The sequence below is a fragment of the Pseudoliparis swirei genome, chromosome 4 (assembly GCF_029220125.1).
Source record: "Pseudoliparis swirei isolate HS2019 ecotype Mariana Trench chromosome 4, NWPU_hadal_v1, whole genome shotgun sequence".
Taxonomy (NCBI): Eukaryota; Metazoa; Chordata; class Actinopteri; order Perciformes; family Liparidae; genus Pseudoliparis; species Pseudoliparis swirei.
This window is the reverse complement of record NC_079391.1, coordinates 34,207,030-34,224,704: the sequence shown is the minus strand read 5'-3', so window position 1 is coordinate 34,224,704 and position 17,675 is coordinate 34,207,030. Positions and strand designations below refer to the sequence as shown.

Here is a 17,675-nt window from a genome sequence, read left to right as displayed (position 1 = left end):
CGAGTAAATTTGTCATCAACTCGCGCATGCGCGACCAGTAAATTAGCAGATTTTTTATTTTTTGTTATTAAATATTTTTGTTGCTGACCAACTTGTTCTACACTTTAGCCCACTATAGTTAGCGGTAATGCCTGAATGACTGGTTTGCTAACCGACATTAACTCCAGAAGAAGAAGAAAGGAGACGAAAACAGAAGAAGAAGAAGGCTGGCCTGTGTGTGAGAGCGGGGGGGGGGGGGGGGGATGACCACGGTTATAGGCTAATGTGTGAAAAGAGGCGGGTCTTGGGGGTTATCGCGCGAATCCAAAGATTTGACATAGCGGTGTCTCCTGTAAACAATGGACTATGGCGAAGCGGACTATCAGTTCGTACTTTCTTCCTAAACCTAATGATATAGAGAAGACAAATCCCGAGAATGAATCCGACTCAGATTGTGAGGAAACGGTCGTGGCGAAAAAAGGCAGGAAATTCAGCTTTCGCGATGAGTGGCTGCGCGAGTTCACCTGGCTGAGGTATTTCAGGGAGAGCAACTCAATGAACTGTACATTCTGCTGTCGATTCCCACAACATGCGGGGAACACCAAATGTGCTGATAAGACTGGCACTACACAGTTAAAACACGACACGCTGATCAAACACAACGCCAGTCTGAAACATAAAATGTGCCGCGACCTGTGCAATGAAAGGGGGGGGGGGGGGGGTGCTGATGGAAATGTCACTCTTGCCTGTCTTCAAAACTTGAGAGCCCTGCGAATTGCTATTGAAGTTTAACACGGTGTATTTCATTGCCAAATAAGAACACTTTGCAAGTCGATTTATAGTGTGCGCCCCTAAATTTTCTGCTTGCGCCCCAAATTTTAAGTTAGGGGCCACTGTGCTCCTAGTAAAAAAAGTTAGTCTGGAGCCCTGCAACCGGCCGCGGAGTCCCCTTGGGGAGAAACCGATGGATGCGATAGTCAGCTCAATGGATGGCATGGGACGAAGGCCACATTTGGCCGTGTCCTGCATGGACGCCGGGGTTCGGTGATCTGTCGTAAGATGGTAACCCCTCAGATAGTCTCTGGAGGGGAGACTGAAAAGGTGGCAGGGCCGGGAATGCCCCTGAAGAATGCACTAGCGTGCGTGGTGTTCCGGCTGATGTATATCCAGCAGTTCCTGTGCCCTGCGAATGACGAACCCGATGGGGCCGTCGACTGCCCCCTACAAGGGGCTATGGCCTGAGGAATTGGAACCAGGCCCAGAAGCGTGGGTGGGCCGCTTGTCCCCGTCCTCCAGTAAGGAGATTGGTGGACACTGCCACTGGGATGTCCTCCCTTGAGAATGGATCAGCCGTGGGTGGATCTGATGCTTCAGTCCTCCCTGCACTAGGGTGGCGATTTATCTGAGCTAGTTCTGCGGTCAGCAGACCTACTCTATAAGCTAGCATGCCCGATTGAACTGCTAGGGGAGCCCCTGCGGCTCCTAGCCGGCGCTTGTAACTGGCCGGCTGGCCTGGAGCTGACCTGACCTGTCTGTTGGGGTCCTAGCAGTAGCCAGAGCGAGCGCACTCTGCTACTGCAGCCCAGGTCCTGTGGAGCAGGACAGAGACAGTCTGTCTAGTGAGGGTAGAGCGCGAACGCTGCCCTCACTAGCACGGTAACGGTAGCAGCTGGGGACGCAGCAGTAGCACTCCGCTACTGTGGCCCAGGTCCCTGGAGCAGGACGGAGACAGCCTGTCTAGTGAAGTGAGGGTGTCCCAAAACCACCGCTGGCCTCACTAGCACGGTAGCTGTGGCTGCTGGGGGTCGCAGCAGTAGCACTCAGCTACTGTGGCCCAGGTCCTGTAGGGCAGGACGGAGACAGCCCGTCTAGAGCGAGGACACCTCTTCAATACAGTAGCTGTGATTACTGGTGTCCTACCAGTAAACTTAAGCGAGAGCACTCTGTTACTGTGGAAACGGGTTCCGTGCAGTTTTAGAAAGCGGTCTAGAGAACAGCCTCTCTCTTAGGGAGAGGAAGTGAGGACACGCTTGACTAGTACAGTAGCTGTAATTACAAGCATCCCACGAGTAGCCTGGGCGAAAGCCTGTGCTACGGTGGAGCAGGTCCTGTGAAAACAGTCGTAGTGAGAGGGCAGGTCTCTTCGAGGACCCGCTCCACTAGTATGACCACTGTACTTACTGGTGCCCTCCCAGTCAGCCTGAGCGAGAGCTCTGCGCTACTGTAGACGCTGATCCCGTGAACACGGGTCAGAAAACAGCATGTCTAGTGAGAGAGTGAGGACACACTTCACTCGTCTGGTAGCTGTCAGCATTAGCGTGGCAGCCTGAGTGGAGACGCTCTGCTAGCTGTAACAGCGGCGATGTCATGGAGGTACATGTGCAGTATGCATCAGTATCGATTTATAGCCTAGCTTAGCGTCCCACCGGTGAGCCTGAGCGGGACGCTCTGCTCACTGGAAGCCGGTAGCAGTGTGGCATCCAGCCGCAACGAGCGGACGCGCTCTCGTTAGCGCTGTAATCGCCCCCAGTAGCCTGAGTGAGAGCGCTCCGCTACTTGGGCCGAGGTCCTGTGGAACAGGAGGTAGCTGTCGGATTTAGCGTAGGCTCCGTTAGCCTGAGTGGACACACTCTGCTAGCTATGCACGGCGGCAATGCTACCGAGGTCAACACACACGCTATCCCAATTGCTACAGAGAGCCGGTCGCGCCGGTGTAGCAGCCTGGCGACACCGAGCGGACGTGCTCCCGTTAGCACACAGTTAGCAGGAGCGAGAGCTCTGCTCCTGTGGGATATGCAGTCATAGACAACAATTGTATTCGATCTCACCCGATTGAAGCTTCGCGGTGAAGGTGCTCTGGTGAAGACCGAGACAAACTCGTGCGTTCTCCGGTCCGCCTCGACGGTCCGCCATAGAGAAACGCAACGTCCTCCTCGGAGGAGGAGAGCTCGTCGCAGCCTCTGGAGGGCGACGGATCGCAACTCCGACCATTTGGTCACAAGGCTCCCCGCGACGAGCTTCAGTTAAACTTCAGCCTTAGCTGATGCTAACGTAGTAATTCCGTTAGCCTGCGTTTGCGAGAAGATGAAAAAGGACTGGTCTCGGGATGACACCGGAACTTATACCCGGTGGGCGGGTCATCCGAGGTCACGGGTGACTTTGTCGTTATTAGTACTCGACCTGCTATGCGCAAGACGGAAGATATCCAGTGCTAAGCACCGCCTCTGGCGGTCAGGAAGGATTCATAGAACTGGTTTATATACATGGAGCTACACCTGGTTTACATACATGGAGCTACACCTGGTTTCTATACATGGAGCTACACCTGGTTTATATACATGGAGCTACACCTGGTTTATATACATGGAGCTACACCTGGTTTACATACAGGGGCTGTGTCTACTACCATGCATTTGAGCACTTCGAACACTGACTTTCAGTGTCCGAAGGGCGCCACTGAAAAAACCAGCAGAATTCAGTGCACTGAAAGTACCCGGATGGCGCTCTGCAAACGGGCAAAAAATGTCGTGTAAAACGATGGACACTACTCGCCCTAAGCGGCCGCCATCTTGGTGACGTAGCGGAAGAGGAGGAGCCCTTTCGCCAGCTTTTCATTTTATTTCAAAAACAATGGCGGACAGCACAAGCGGTAGACCACGAAGCTACAGACCGTAAATGTAAGTATCAGCTGTAATTACACATTGTACTGGTCTTAAAGACATGAGTATTTGGTGGAGTTAACGATGTATATGATATATACCGACAGTTAGCATACCTAGGTAGCATTAGATGCCATTGGATCTGCATGGCAGTTATGATAAGCTAGCTGGGTAATCCACCACCCGGTCCTCTTGCCAGTCCGACGAAGGTGCACTTTTATCGGACACTTTTCGCTTGACGAGCGGGGGCAGGTCGGCTCCAGGCGCTTCTCCAGCGGCAAGTCCGACGACAGATGGCTATGTCAGTCATCGGACAGTGTTAATCAACGTTAACCAATCGAAATAGCAATTTTAATAATGGATTAACAATGGATATGCTCAGTTTAATAACGGGTTAGACACCGCGAGCGTTTGCCCACACGCCGCCCGATAATTAATACCGTTACGATAGCTATCTAAGCTTGTCCTTCTAGAAATAATTGTAGCTTTCAATCATCGTTGTGTGTTTTTTTAATGTCGTGTATGTATTAATTTAAATGTAATCGTGGTCTGGGACAGAGCACTGAATGGCTATCCTCTTTCTGTTTCCTGCCCAGAGACGTTTCCTGGAGGTGCTGGTCCTCTGCTGCCCTCCCGACATCTGGCTCCAATGACCTCTGGCACCTCACATCCACCTCCAGGGCCTTTAAGAAGATGGACCGCCATCGCGTCTTCAGTATCCCGAAGGACCTCTCCACAACACACCTCGCCTTTGACAGGCAGCAGTTGTAGCTTGGAGGTGGACAGGCTGCCTGAAGGGGGTCATGACAGGCAGGGGGTAGCCACCATCCCTAAACAGTATCCTGGTGGAGGGTATGACTGCTCATAGAAGATGGGGCTGTTATTCAGGACCCTGGCATCATGCTCTGAGCCTGGGTAGCCCACACACACTTCTATGAATTTGCACTCATCATCCCAGATGGCCTGCAGCTGGATGGAATGAAAAAGCTTCCTGTTAAAATAGCAGGCAGCATCCTCCGCTGGGGGCTTCACTCTGACGTGGCAGCCATCAATAGCCCCCACCACTCTGCTGAAGGCTGCCGACCAGCTAGACGGGCAAAGCGGGCAGGGGAAGGGAAGATTATATTAATATGCAAGTCATTTTATCAATAAAATTTTGTCATTGAGGTTTTGTAGTCTTTTATTGCGTTTTCTGATTTATATTAGAATTGATGCATGTTTGTAACAATAATTAATATGCCTGTGTGTTCAATTGCTAATTGATTCCTGTATCAGGGTGAACTTCACTACAACAGAGATGTGTATAAAAGTACAGTCAGTCAAAGTAGGCCTATTACTGTGTGAATTCAAGCAGATGATGCCGATCATTTCAGTGGATAATTCTTAAAACTAATTGTAATCTAGGGACAAACATGTACAGATTTGTCATGTTTTATTTCCATATGGTGTGTATGTGGATTGCAAAGAAGAAGGCTACTTCTGACAAAGATCATTTAGAATTTAGCATACCTAGCGAGGAGAATTTAATTGCAACGACTACATGAAGCTATGCTGTGAAGGTAAGGCAAAATCACACAATTAAATTTACATATACCATCTCGACTTCAGCCAGAAGGCGGAGGCTCCTGCCGCGATTGTGGAGGTATCGCAGTTTCCACATGGGGTGGAGAAAGGTAAACAAGGGACAACAAGAGGGCAAGAAGTGCATTCATTTGGTCACTTTAAGGGTTTGGGTATCGCAAGCAGATTTGCGTACGTCACTCCCGGCTTAATTTCGCGGGTGCCGTGAACAGATTTGCGTCCGTCACTTCCGCCAAGTGGTGAACGTAAGTGTTCCATTTGAGACGGACTCATCAGCCACGCAGTGTACTGCAATGCAGTGCACTGAATTGCAGTGTACTTCATAAAGTGTGCGGTAGTAGACACAGTCATGGAGTTAAAAGGTCTGTTTGTATCTGTGTTGTGTGTGGGTGTGTGTGTGTCTCTGTGTGTATGTGTGGGTGTGTGTGTGTGTGTGTGTGTTAGGTCTGAACTGACACCATGCTGAAGTGGCTCTCTGGAGAGGAGGGCGAGCCCGGCTCCACAGTGAGTACACCTGGTGATTGTTTACCTGTAATCTGTGTTTACATTCAACTTGTTTACATCCAGCCTTCATGTAAACACCAACGTCACACAACGTTACACACAGTTACACAACGTTACACAACCTTACACACAGTTACACAACGTTACACACAGTTACACAACGTTACACAATGTTACACAACCTTACACAACATTACACAACCTTACACACAGTTACACAACGTTAGACAACCTTACACAACGTTACACAATTACACAACCTTACACACAGTTACACAACGTTACACAACCTTACACAACGTTACACAATGTTACACAACCTTACACACAGTTACACAACATTACACAACCTTACACACAGTTACACAACGTTACACACAGTTACACAACGTTACACAATGTTACACAACCTTACAAAACGTTACACAACCTTACACACAGTTACACAACGTTACACAACGTTAGACAACCTTACACAACGTTACACAATGTTACACAACCTTACACACAGTTACACAACATTACACAACCTTACACACAGTTACACAACGTTACACAACCTTACACAACGTTACACAACCTTACACACAGTTACACAACATTACACAACCGTACACACAGTTACACAACGTTACACAACGTTACACAACGTTACACAACGTTACACAACATTACACAACCTTACACAACGTTACACATAGTTACACAACCTTACACAACGTTACACAACCTTACACAACGTTACACAACCTTACACAACGTAACACACAGTTACACAACCTTACACAACGTTACACAACGTTACACACAGTTACACAACCTTACACAACGTTACACAACCTTACACACAGTTACACAACCTTACACACAGTTACACAATGTTACACAACGTTACACACAGTTAAACACAGTTACACAACGTTACACAACCTTACACAAAGTTACACAACGTTACACAACCGTACACACAGTTACACAACGTTACACAACGTTACACACAGTTACACAACGTTACACAAAGTTACACAACGTTAGACACAGTTACACAACGTTACACACAGTTACACAACGTTACACACAGTTACACAATGTTACACAACCTTACACAACGTTACACACAGTTATACAACGTTGCACGTTGTTCATTTGTCTTCTAATTATATATATATATATATATATTTTAGATATTGTGCATTTTCTTTAAATAATGTAACGCTGTGTCTTAAACATCAAAGTAAACCCCGTGGCATCAGATCCAACCCGGTGCCCCCCCCCCCCCCAGGGTCCAGGCCCCCCCCTCGGCGGCGCCCCCGGTGGCGGTGATGTCGTCCCCGAGGCGGTCGGCGTGGAGGAGATGGCGGAGCGCCTCGCTCACGCCGAGCTGCTGCTCGCTCAGCTGAAGGAGCTCATCAGAGAGAAGGACGCCGCGCTGCACGCCCAGGACGCCCGGCTGAGGGTGAGCGCGGCCTCGACCACGAGGTCATCGACCACGAGGTCATCGACCACGATGACCTCATGGTCGACGACCTCATCGTCGACTACGAGGTCATCGACTATGAGGTCGACGAGGTCATCGACTATGAGGTCATCGACCACGATGACCTCGTGGTCGATGACCTCATCGTCGACTACGAGGTCATCGACCATGAGGTCATCGACCACGAGGTCATCGACCACGATGACCTTGTGGTCGACGACCTCATCGTCGACTACGAGGTCATCGACCATGAGGTCATTGACCATGTCTGTCCCGTGTACTTCATGTCTGTCCCGTGTACTTCATGTCTGTCCCGTATACTTCATGTCTCTCCCGTGTACTTCATGTCTGTCCCGTGTACTTCATGTCTGTCCCGTATACTTCATGTCTCTCCCGTGTACTTCATGTCTGTCCTGTGTACTTCATGTCTCTCCTGTGTACTTCATGTCTGTCCCGTGTACTTCATGTCTGTCCTGTGTACTTCATGTCTGTCCCGTGTACTTCATGTCTGTCCTGTGTACTTCATGTCTGTCCCGTGTACTTCATGTCTGTCCCGTGTACTTCATGTCTCTCCTGTGTACTTCATGTCTGTCCTGTGTACTTCATGTCTCTCCTGTGTACTTCATGTCTGTCCTGTGTACTTCATGTCTGTCCCGTGTACTTCATGTCTCTCCTGTGTACTTCATGTCTCTCCTGTGTACTTCATGTCTGTCCCGTGTACTTCATGTCTCTCCTGTGTACTTCATGTCTGTCCCGTGTACTTCATGTCTGTCCCGTGTACTTCATGTCTCTCCTGTGTACTTCATGTCTGTCCTGTGTACTTCATGTCTCTCTTGTGTACTTCATGTCTGTCCCGTGTACTTCATGTCTCTCCTGTGTACTTCATGTCTGTCCCGTGTACTTCATGTCTGTCCCGTGTACTTCATGTCTCTCCCGTGTACTTCATGTCTCTCCCGTGTACTTCATGTCTGTCCCGTGTACTTCATGTCTCCCGTGTACTTCATGTCTCTCCTGTGTACTTCATGTCTCTCCTGTGTACTTCATGTCTCTCCTGTGTACTTCATGTCTGTCCCGTGTACTTCATGTCTCCCGTGTACTTCATGTCTCTCCTGTGTACTTCATGTCTCTCCTGTGTACTTCATGTCTCTCCTGTACTATGTCTCTCCTGTGTACTTCATGTCTGTCCTGTGTACTTCATGTCTCTCCTGTACTTCATGTCTGTCCTGTACTTCATGTCTGTCCCGTGTACTTCATGTCTCTCCCGTGTACTTCATGTCTCTCCCGTGTACTTCATGTCTCTCCCGTGTACTTCATGTCTCTCCTGTGTACTTCATGTCTGTCCCGTGTACTTCATGTCTCTCCTGTGTACTTCATGTCTGTCCCGTGTACTTCATGTCTCTCCCGTGTACTTCATGTCTGTCCCGTGTACTTCATGTCTGTCCCGTGTACTTCATGTCTCTCCTGTGTACTTCATGTCTCTAACGTGTACTTCATGTCTGTCCCGTGTACTTCATGTCTCTCCTGTGTACTTCATGTCTGTCCCGTGTACTTCATGTCTGTCCCGTGTACTTCATGTCTCTCCTGTGTACTTCATGTCTCTAACGTGTACTTCATGTCTCTAACGTGTACTTCATGTCTCTCCCGTGTACTTCATGTCTCTCCCGTGTACTTCATGTCTCTAACGTGTACTTCATGTCTCTCCCGTGTACTTCATGTCTCTCCTGTGTACTTCATGTCTCTCCCGTGTACTTCATGTCTGTCCTGTGTACTTCATGTCTGTCCCGTGTACTTCATGTCTCTCCTGTGTACTTCATGTCTCTAACGTGTACTTCATGTCTCTCCTGTGTACTTCATGTCTCTCCTGTGTACTTCATGTCTGTCCTGTGTACTTCATGTCTCTCCCGTGTACTTCATGTCTCTCCTGTGTACTTCATGTCTCTCCCGTGTACTTCATGTCTCTCCCGTGTACTTCATGTCTCTCCTGTGTACTTCATGTCTCTCCCGTGTACTTCATGTCTGTCCCGTGTACGTCATGTCTCTCCCGTGTACTTCATGTCTCTCCTGTGTACTTCATGTCTGTCCTGTGTACTTCATGTCTCTCCCGTGTACTTCATGTCTCTCCCGTGTACTTCATGTCTCTCCTGTACTTCATGTCTCTCCTGTACTTCATGTCTCTCCTGTACTTCATGTCTCTCCTGTACTTCATGTCTCTCCTGTACTTCATGTCTCTCCTGTACTTCATGTCTCTCCTGTACTTCATGTCTCTCCTGTACTTCATGTCTGTCCTGTACTTCATGTCTCTCCTGTACTTCATGTCTGTCCTGTACTTCATGTCTCTCCTGTACTTCATGTCTCTCCTGTACTTCATGTCTCTCCTGTACTTCATGTCTGTCCTGTACTTCATGTCTCTCCTGTACTTCATGTCTCTCCTGTACTTCATGTCTCTCCTGTGTACTTCATGTCTCTCCTGTGTACTTCATGTCTCTCCTGTACTTCATGTCTCTCCTGTGTACTTCATGTCTCTCCCGTGTACTTCATGTCTCCCGTGTACTTCATGTCTGTCCCGTGTACTTCATGTCTCTCCTGTGTACTTCATGTCTCTCCTGTGTACTTCATGTCTCTCCCGTGTACTTCATGTCTGTCCTGTGTACTTCATGTCTCTCTTGTGTACTTCATGTCTCTCCTGTGTACTTCATGTCTGTCCTGTGTACTTCATGTCTGTCCCGTGTACTTCATGTCTCTCCTGTGTACTTCATGTCTCTCCCGTGTACTTCATGTCTCTCCCGTGTACTTCATGTATGTCCCGTGTACTTCATGTCTCTCCCGTGTACTTCATGTCTCTCCCGTGTACTTCATGTCTCTCCCGTGTACTTCAGGTCTCTCCCGTGTACTTCATGTCTCTCTTGTGTACTTCATGTCTGTCCTGTGTACTTCATGTCTCTCTTGTGTACTTCATGTCTGTCCTGTGTACTTCATGTCTCTCCTGTGTACTTCATGTCTCTCCTGTGTACTTCATGTCTCTCCTGTGTACTTCATGTCTCTCCTGTGTACTTCATGTCTCTCCTGTGTACTTCATGTCTCTCCCGTGTACTTCATGTCTCTCCTGTGTACTTCATGTCTCTCCTGTGTACTTCATGTCTCTCCCGTGTACTTCATGTCTCTCCCGTGTACTTCATGTCTCTCCCGTGTACTTCATGTCTCTCCTGTGTACTTCATGTCTCTCTTGTGTACTTCATGTCTGTCCTGTGTACTTCATGTCTCCTGTGTACTTCATGTCTGTCCTGTGTACTTCATGTCTCTCCTGTGTACTTCATGTCTCTCCTGTACTTCATGTCTCTCCCGTGTACTTCATGTCTGTCCCGTGTACTTCATGTCTCTCCCGTGTACTTCATGTCTCTCCCGTGTACTTCATGTCTCTCCCGTGTACTTCATGTCTCTCCCGTGTACTTCATGTCTCTCCCGTGTACTTCATGTCTCTCCTGTGTACTTCATGTCTCTCCCGTGTACTTCATGTCTCTCCCGTGTACTTCATGTCTCTCCTGTGTACTTCATGTCTTTGTACCTCTAATGTGATGACGGAGTTTTAATGTGACCGAGGTCTCTGACTCACGTGACTCTGATCCTGGTCCTTGAACACAACCCGGATCTGGTTAACGATTAAGAGTCAAAGTCTGCATTGCAACAATAAAGGAATGCAGTCCCCCCCCCTCTCCCCCTCCTCTTCCCCCCCTCCCCCCCTCACTGTGATCATGGTGGATGTGTCTATTGTTGGCGCTCACAGCTGTTAGATAGCAGCCGGTCAGTGGACTGAAGGAACCAGCTTATGGGTTCCATCACCACGAGACCCGACACTTGTCTCTAACCCCCATCCTTCTTCTCCTCCCCCCCTCCTCCTCTCCCCCCCCCCTCCCAGGTGGAGAAGGAGGCGTGTGAGTCGCGGCTGTCGAAGCTGCGTCTGCAGAACAAGGCCAAGGTGACCTCTCTGACCTCCCAGCTGGAGGAGCTGAAGCAGCAGCAGGGGGGGGGCGCGCCGACGCACGGCAGGAAGGTAAGGCACACACACACACACACTGACACACACACACACAGACACACACACACACACACACACACTGACACACACACACACACACACACACACACACAGACACACACACACTGACACACACACACACACACACTGACACACACATACACACACACACACACACACACACACACACACTGACACACACATACACACACACTGACACACACACACACACACTGACACACACACACACAGACACACACACACACACACACACTGACACACACACACACACACAGACACACACACACACTGACACACACACACACACACACACACACACACACACACACTGACACACACACACACACACACTGACACACACACACACACACTGACACACACTGACACACACACACTGACACACACACTGACACACACACACTGACACACACACACTGACACACACACACACACACACACACACACACACACACTGACAACACACACACACTGACACACACACACACACACACACTGACACACACACACTGACACACACACACACACACACACACACACACACACACACACACACACACACTGACACACACACACACACACACACACACACACTGACACACACACACACACACACACACACACACACACACACACAGCCACACACACACACACAGACACACGCACGCACGCACACACACACACAGACACACACACCCACACACCCACACACACACACACACACAGACACGCACACTGTGCAGCACGCGTCGACGCCTGCAGGGAAATCGGCAACTTCTTGTTTTTGGGCATTTTTTGTTTGTATTTTGTGTGTTTGTGATCAAATTTATTGAATATATATATATTATTATTATTATTATTATTATTGTTATTAAATGCTCCAACGCATATTTACATAGGTACATAAATGTAATACAATAATAATACTAAAACATTTATTTTCTTTAAAAAAGAATTAAAAAAAGATAATACATTAAAAAAAGTACTAAAACAAATACATTCAAATATATAAACATCTACATCTAGTGGTAAATCTCTAAATATGATACAAGGGATTTTGTATTTATTTATGTTGGTACCGCTGTAATGCAGATGTTGGCAGTACTCGTTCTCACCACCAGGGTAAGACGCAGTGTCTCCATTGTGACAGTGTCCTCGTCCCTCAGGGCTCCTCCGACGCAGCAGACCACGCCAGCCGGGGGAAGGTGGTCCTGCTGAAGAAGAAGCTGGAGGACCTGGACCAGCAGCTGGCGAGGAGAGGAGAGGAGCTGGAGGAGAAGGTGTGAGGAGGAGGAGGAGGAGGAGGAGCAGCGGGGCTGCACTGGCTTACAGATCGGTTCAGGGTCCAAAAGACCACCTGTAGTTCCTTTACATCTCCAGAGGTCAAACAAAGACAAAGGATTCATGTATTTAGTTGTTTTAGTAACGGGAAGTCTGAGGAATAATAACTAAAACTGAGATTCTTTCTGCTCAGGGTTTTATGAGACGGTATTAAAGTCATGAATAATTATAATCATGGAGTACGAACATGCTGCTGGTTAAATGTCTTGATGGAGTCCGGCGGCTCTTAAAGATTTAGGTGCCTCAAAGTTTCATTTCTTATGCAGCACAGGTCGAAATGTTTCTACCTTTAAAAAATAAATAAACTAATAATCACTTCTCCGGTCCCGGATTTTTCTTCTAGAGGAAGGAGGCGGAGTCTCAGCGTCAGCGCGGCGAGGAGATGGACGCCATGCTGGCGGAGAGGGACAGGAAGCTGGCGGAGAAAGAGGCCTACATCGTCCACCTGCAGACGGCGCTGGCCGGAGACCAGCCCGCCTCACCGGCACCGCAGCAACAGGTGAGCAGGAATAACAGGAAGGTCCGCCTCCTCAGGAAGCTAATCCAGATCTGGAGGGAGCGCAGTATTTATTTAATTTTATTTAATTTTATTTATTCTATTTATTTTATTTTAAATGTTATTATATTTACTAAATTAATTAATTTCTTTGAAACGTAAAATATATGTTTTTTAATTCTTTATGCACATGCATAATATCGTAAATTATCAATAAAAAGTGGAAATATATTTAATTGAATATATTTAACAAAAAGACAGACGGAAGGAAAGCAAAAGGAATAAAATAAAATGCGGTGAGAACTGATTGCACAACTTGAGGGGAACGCGGTTTGTTTGAGGGCCAATCGGAGGACCCCGTCATCTTTAAGTCACGTTGTTCATGTAAAGATTAAATTCCACTCGGAACAAGCTGCAACACGTCGGATATACTGAATCTGTTTCTCTGGGTGACCCTGCTGCGCCTCCTCAGGAGGACGGGGCGGCGCTGCAGGAGCTGCAGCTGCTGGTGCAGAGCCTCACCAGGAAGGTGGGCGAGGAGGAGGAGCGCTACAGCCTCCTGCAGGAGCAGGCGGGCAGCCTGAAGGAGCTGCTGGCCCTCGAGCAGGAGCACTTCCTCCAGAAGGAGAGCATGTACAAGCAGAACGTACGTCGCCCCGCACGGCCTCTGGTGTGTGCTGCTGTGCTGAGCCTCATGGTGGTTGTTTGTTTGTTTGTTCAGATCCAGACCTTCAAAGACATCCTCCTTCAGAAGGAGCAGCAGCTGGTGGAGGTGGGCCAGATGCACGAGCAGGAGCTCTTCAAGCTGGCGGCCAAGTCCGACGCCAGCGCCGACCTGGAGCAGGTATGACATCATCTCTCTGGAGTCAGAACTGTGTGATCACCTCCGATGCCTCTGTCTCCCAAATGAAGGACGACTGTCTCTTTGTCTCCTCAGCTGCTGAAGGCTCTGAAGCAGAAGCTCCATGAGAAGGAGGAGGTGCTCATGGGTAAAACTCAGGTCATCGACGTCCTGCAGGGAGAAGTGGACGGCCGGGACCAACAGATACAGGTCAGGGGGTTATTTATTCTTTCATTTATATTCATATTTATATATATATATATTTATATATATATATATATATATATATATATACTTATTATATATATATATATTATAATATATTTATATTTATACTTATTATATAAAATATATATATATATAATATATTATTTATTATATACAATCTATATATATATTATATTTATATATAATGTATATATTTATATATTATTTATTATATAAAATATATATATATATAATATTTATATATAACATATATATTTTAGGGCTGGGTACGTTAACGCGTTAATCTTGCGTTAACGCATCAATTAATTAACGCCGACAATTATTTTATCGCGCGTTAACGCAGGTTTTATTATTTATTTTATTATTGTAAACGTGTTGCTTTTCAATTTAAAGTTCTTAAAGATGGCGGAGTCGACAGAAACAAAGTCAAATGTAACCACTGCCAAGATGAATCGTCTTATCACCGGAGTACTTCCAGTCTTAAATATCATTTACATGCTAAACACACCGTTGATGCAGCGAATCATACAACCAAACACAGTGGAGCGAGGCTTCGGCAGACGAGCTGCAGGGAGGAGATCAACCAAGAGAAGAGAACCGATGCCACAGCGAAGTGGAGAGCTACTGCAGGCCGGTTAGTCTTGTGGAAGACGTCGGTCTGAGAAACATTTAGAGAATCTCAACAAATGACGGCAGGTATGAGACGCCCTCAAGACACACATCACACGGAGAATACACGAGCTGGATGAAAGGAGAGGACTGCAAAGGACAGCTTCACAACGTGCTGTTGCTCTCATGGGGACGACTGGACATCGGGGGACCAGACGTCCTCTTTCCCCGGACATGTCCTGCTTTTGAGACCTAAACAATGCGTCCGGCAGGGATTCCAAAAACGTCGGGATTTTGCTTCGTCGGATATTTGTGTTTCTCTGGGTTTTCATAAACTAGTATTTACCCCTTACAAGTTGTGGAAATGGTATCTCCCAGAATAGAGAACAGTCATTGGTCGACCGATCTCAGGGTTGCCAGATACACGATAATTATCCTCCAAATACAACCATGTTGAGCCTTTGGTACGATACTTCACCATCTCCAACCTGGCAACACGGAGCACCTCGCCGCCTCCACTAGTTCATTGTTGTTTGTGCTGTAAACTCCTCCCAGCGTCGCCGCTCCCATAGCGCACTACGCGCTGTGGGAGGGCACCACGTCCTGAGGGGCTCCACTAAATAGGCAACTAAAAAATCCTCATAGTTATAATTATAATGCCGATATTATTTCAGTCTAGAAATATTAGGCACCTTTTAGGCATGTATATCACAAAACAGGCAGAACAAGAGAGATGTTTAATCTCAGCACCCCCCCCCCCCCCAGACGAAGTGTCCTCTTTTTCACTTTAGTTCATATGGCAGAACATTTAAAATAAGTGTCAAGTTCTAGGAATTGACAAACTGCACTGAAAGTGTTTTCTGGTGTCTCTAACAGGGACAACACATGTTATGGCACTTTCATTCATATGGCAGAACATTTAAAATAGAAGTGCGCTATACACTACTTTTGAATTAATTATTGGATTTTGCGTATACAAATGCGATTAATCGCGATTAATCGTGATTAATCAGGGAAATCATGCGATTAATCGCGATTAAAAATTGTAATCGTTGCCCAGCCCTAATATATTTATATAATATTTATTTATTTATACACCACCCCACAGGACCTCGTGGAGCGCCTGCGTCGGCTGCACGTGGAGCGAGAGAGCCTGGCGTCCAAGATGGAGGCCGAGAAGCACGTGATGCGAGCGCAGCTCCGCGACCTGATGGAGAAGCAGCAGGCGGAGGTGCAGCGGGTGACGGAGCAGCACCGGGTCCAGATGGACCGGGCGCAGCAGGACCTCCTGGGACAGCTGGAGGAGCAGAGGAGGTCCTCAGGGGGCGGAGCCATCCCAGAGGACTCCCTCCAGAGGATGGCCGAGCTGGAAGGTCGGTGGTTCTTCATCGTGATTGGCTGAGAACATTTAAGAAGGGAATTAAAATGACGATTCATTCATTCAATAAAAGACTCCGATGCATTCAAATTATTTTTTTATTTAAAAAATATCCCGATTTTCCCCGTTCTTGTTGTAAAAAAATAAATGAAAAATCTTGAACATCATAATTTCATTGACTTGTTTCTTCTTTTTTTTTGCAGCCCGATCGAAGCAGAAAACGGAGGAAGCCGAAAGATCAGAGGCCAAGTTCATGAAAATGAAGGCGTGGTCTAAATCACGCATCAGGCAGCTGGAGGAGGAGCTAAAGAAAAGCCAAGTGAGGCCACAACACAGAAACAGGAAGTCCTCGACGTCGACTTTAGAGTCAATATTTAGCAGCCAACCAAGTTTCTTTATTATGTATTTAATATCTGACTTCTTTCTCTCGAGGGTTTGTTTAAAGTAATAAAGTAGTTTATAAATGAGTGTATAGATGTTAAAAACCCTGACTCTGTCGTGGAGGTTAGTGGTCACACCTTCATGCTCCCTCGTTCGCCCCCTGGTGGTGAGGAGGATATTGCAGCTCTGAGGCTATAAAGTGAGTAAACGTCTGTTGCTCTTGCCCCTCGAGGCTGGAGGCGCCCCCCCGGACGCCACCGCCATGCGGGGTCACATCACGGCGCTGGAGGAGGAGCGAGAGGAGAACCTCTGGAAAGCGGAGCGATACGAGGAGCTCAAAGCAAAGAATGGTACCGAAATAACCCCAAACCCAGAGATCTGCAGCCAGAACCCTGAGAACCACGAACACTCATTTGACTTCTCTCTGCAAAGACATGCTGGAGGCCAAGCTGGTGGTGTACGAGGAGCAGCAGAGGACTCTCCACGCGGACCTGGAGCAGTTCACCAAGAGGACCGCCTCTCAGGTCCGGCCCCGCCCCCTTGTTCTTCGGCCCTCCTCCTATTGGCCGGGCCTCCCGTGACGCTCCCCTCTGCTCTCAGGCCAGCGAGTCCGGCAGCGCCGACGAGGCCCAGAGCCAGGTGCTGGAGTGGCAGGAGATGGTGGCGGAGGCGGCCGGCGCCAGGGACCGGGCCAAGGAGGAGCGGGCGGCCATGGCGCTGCGCATGAGCCACATGGAGGAGGAGCGAGAGGGTAAGGGGGCGGGGCTAATGCACAACGTCTCACACACCTGGAGATGGTCATGGCGACACATCCTTTTCACGTTTACATTATTCCGTCACGGTTGACCCGCTGAGTTCATGAATCTGATGGTGGTTTGCATGTGTGGGTGTCCTGGGAGAGGGAACCCGCTTCCTCCTGATGGGGTCACAGGGCCGAAGGGTCAGAGGTCGTCGCGCCGCACACACTGTAAAACATGAGAATCCTGGCTTTAAACAATTAGATACTCACTTTGTTTATGCACAGTAGCAGAAAAGGGTCTCCTCTGATATTATTATTATTTATTTAATTCATATTGATTTAATTATTATTATTTATTTAATTGTTTTTTATTTAGTTATTATTAATATT

General features: G+C 47.9%; 1 protein-coding gene across 1 annotated transcript in view; it reads left to right on the top strand.

The window, feature by feature from the left end:
- The window catches only part of si:ch211-220f16.2 (golgin subfamily B member 1), a 44,977-nt gene that overhangs the window by 10,503 nt on the left and 16,799 nt on the right, over nt 1–17,675 (top strand). Inside the window, 13 exon segments of the mRNA XM_056413389.1 lie at nt 5,664–5,723; nt 7,006–7,179; nt 11,114–11,248; nt 12,439–12,552; nt 12,957–13,112; nt 13,582–13,755; nt 13,831–13,953; nt 14,047–14,160; nt 15,896–16,160; nt 16,369–16,484; nt 16,779–16,896; nt 16,979–17,070; nt 17,147–17,297. Coding sequence (XP_056269364.1) covers nt 5,679–5,723; nt 7,006–7,179; nt 11,114–11,248; nt 12,439–12,552; nt 12,957–13,112; nt 13,582–13,755; nt 13,831–13,953; nt 14,047–14,160; nt 15,896–16,160; nt 16,369–16,484; nt 16,779–16,896; nt 16,979–17,070; nt 17,147–17,297 — 1,777 coding nt within the window. The 5' untranslated portion in view covers nt 5,664–5,678.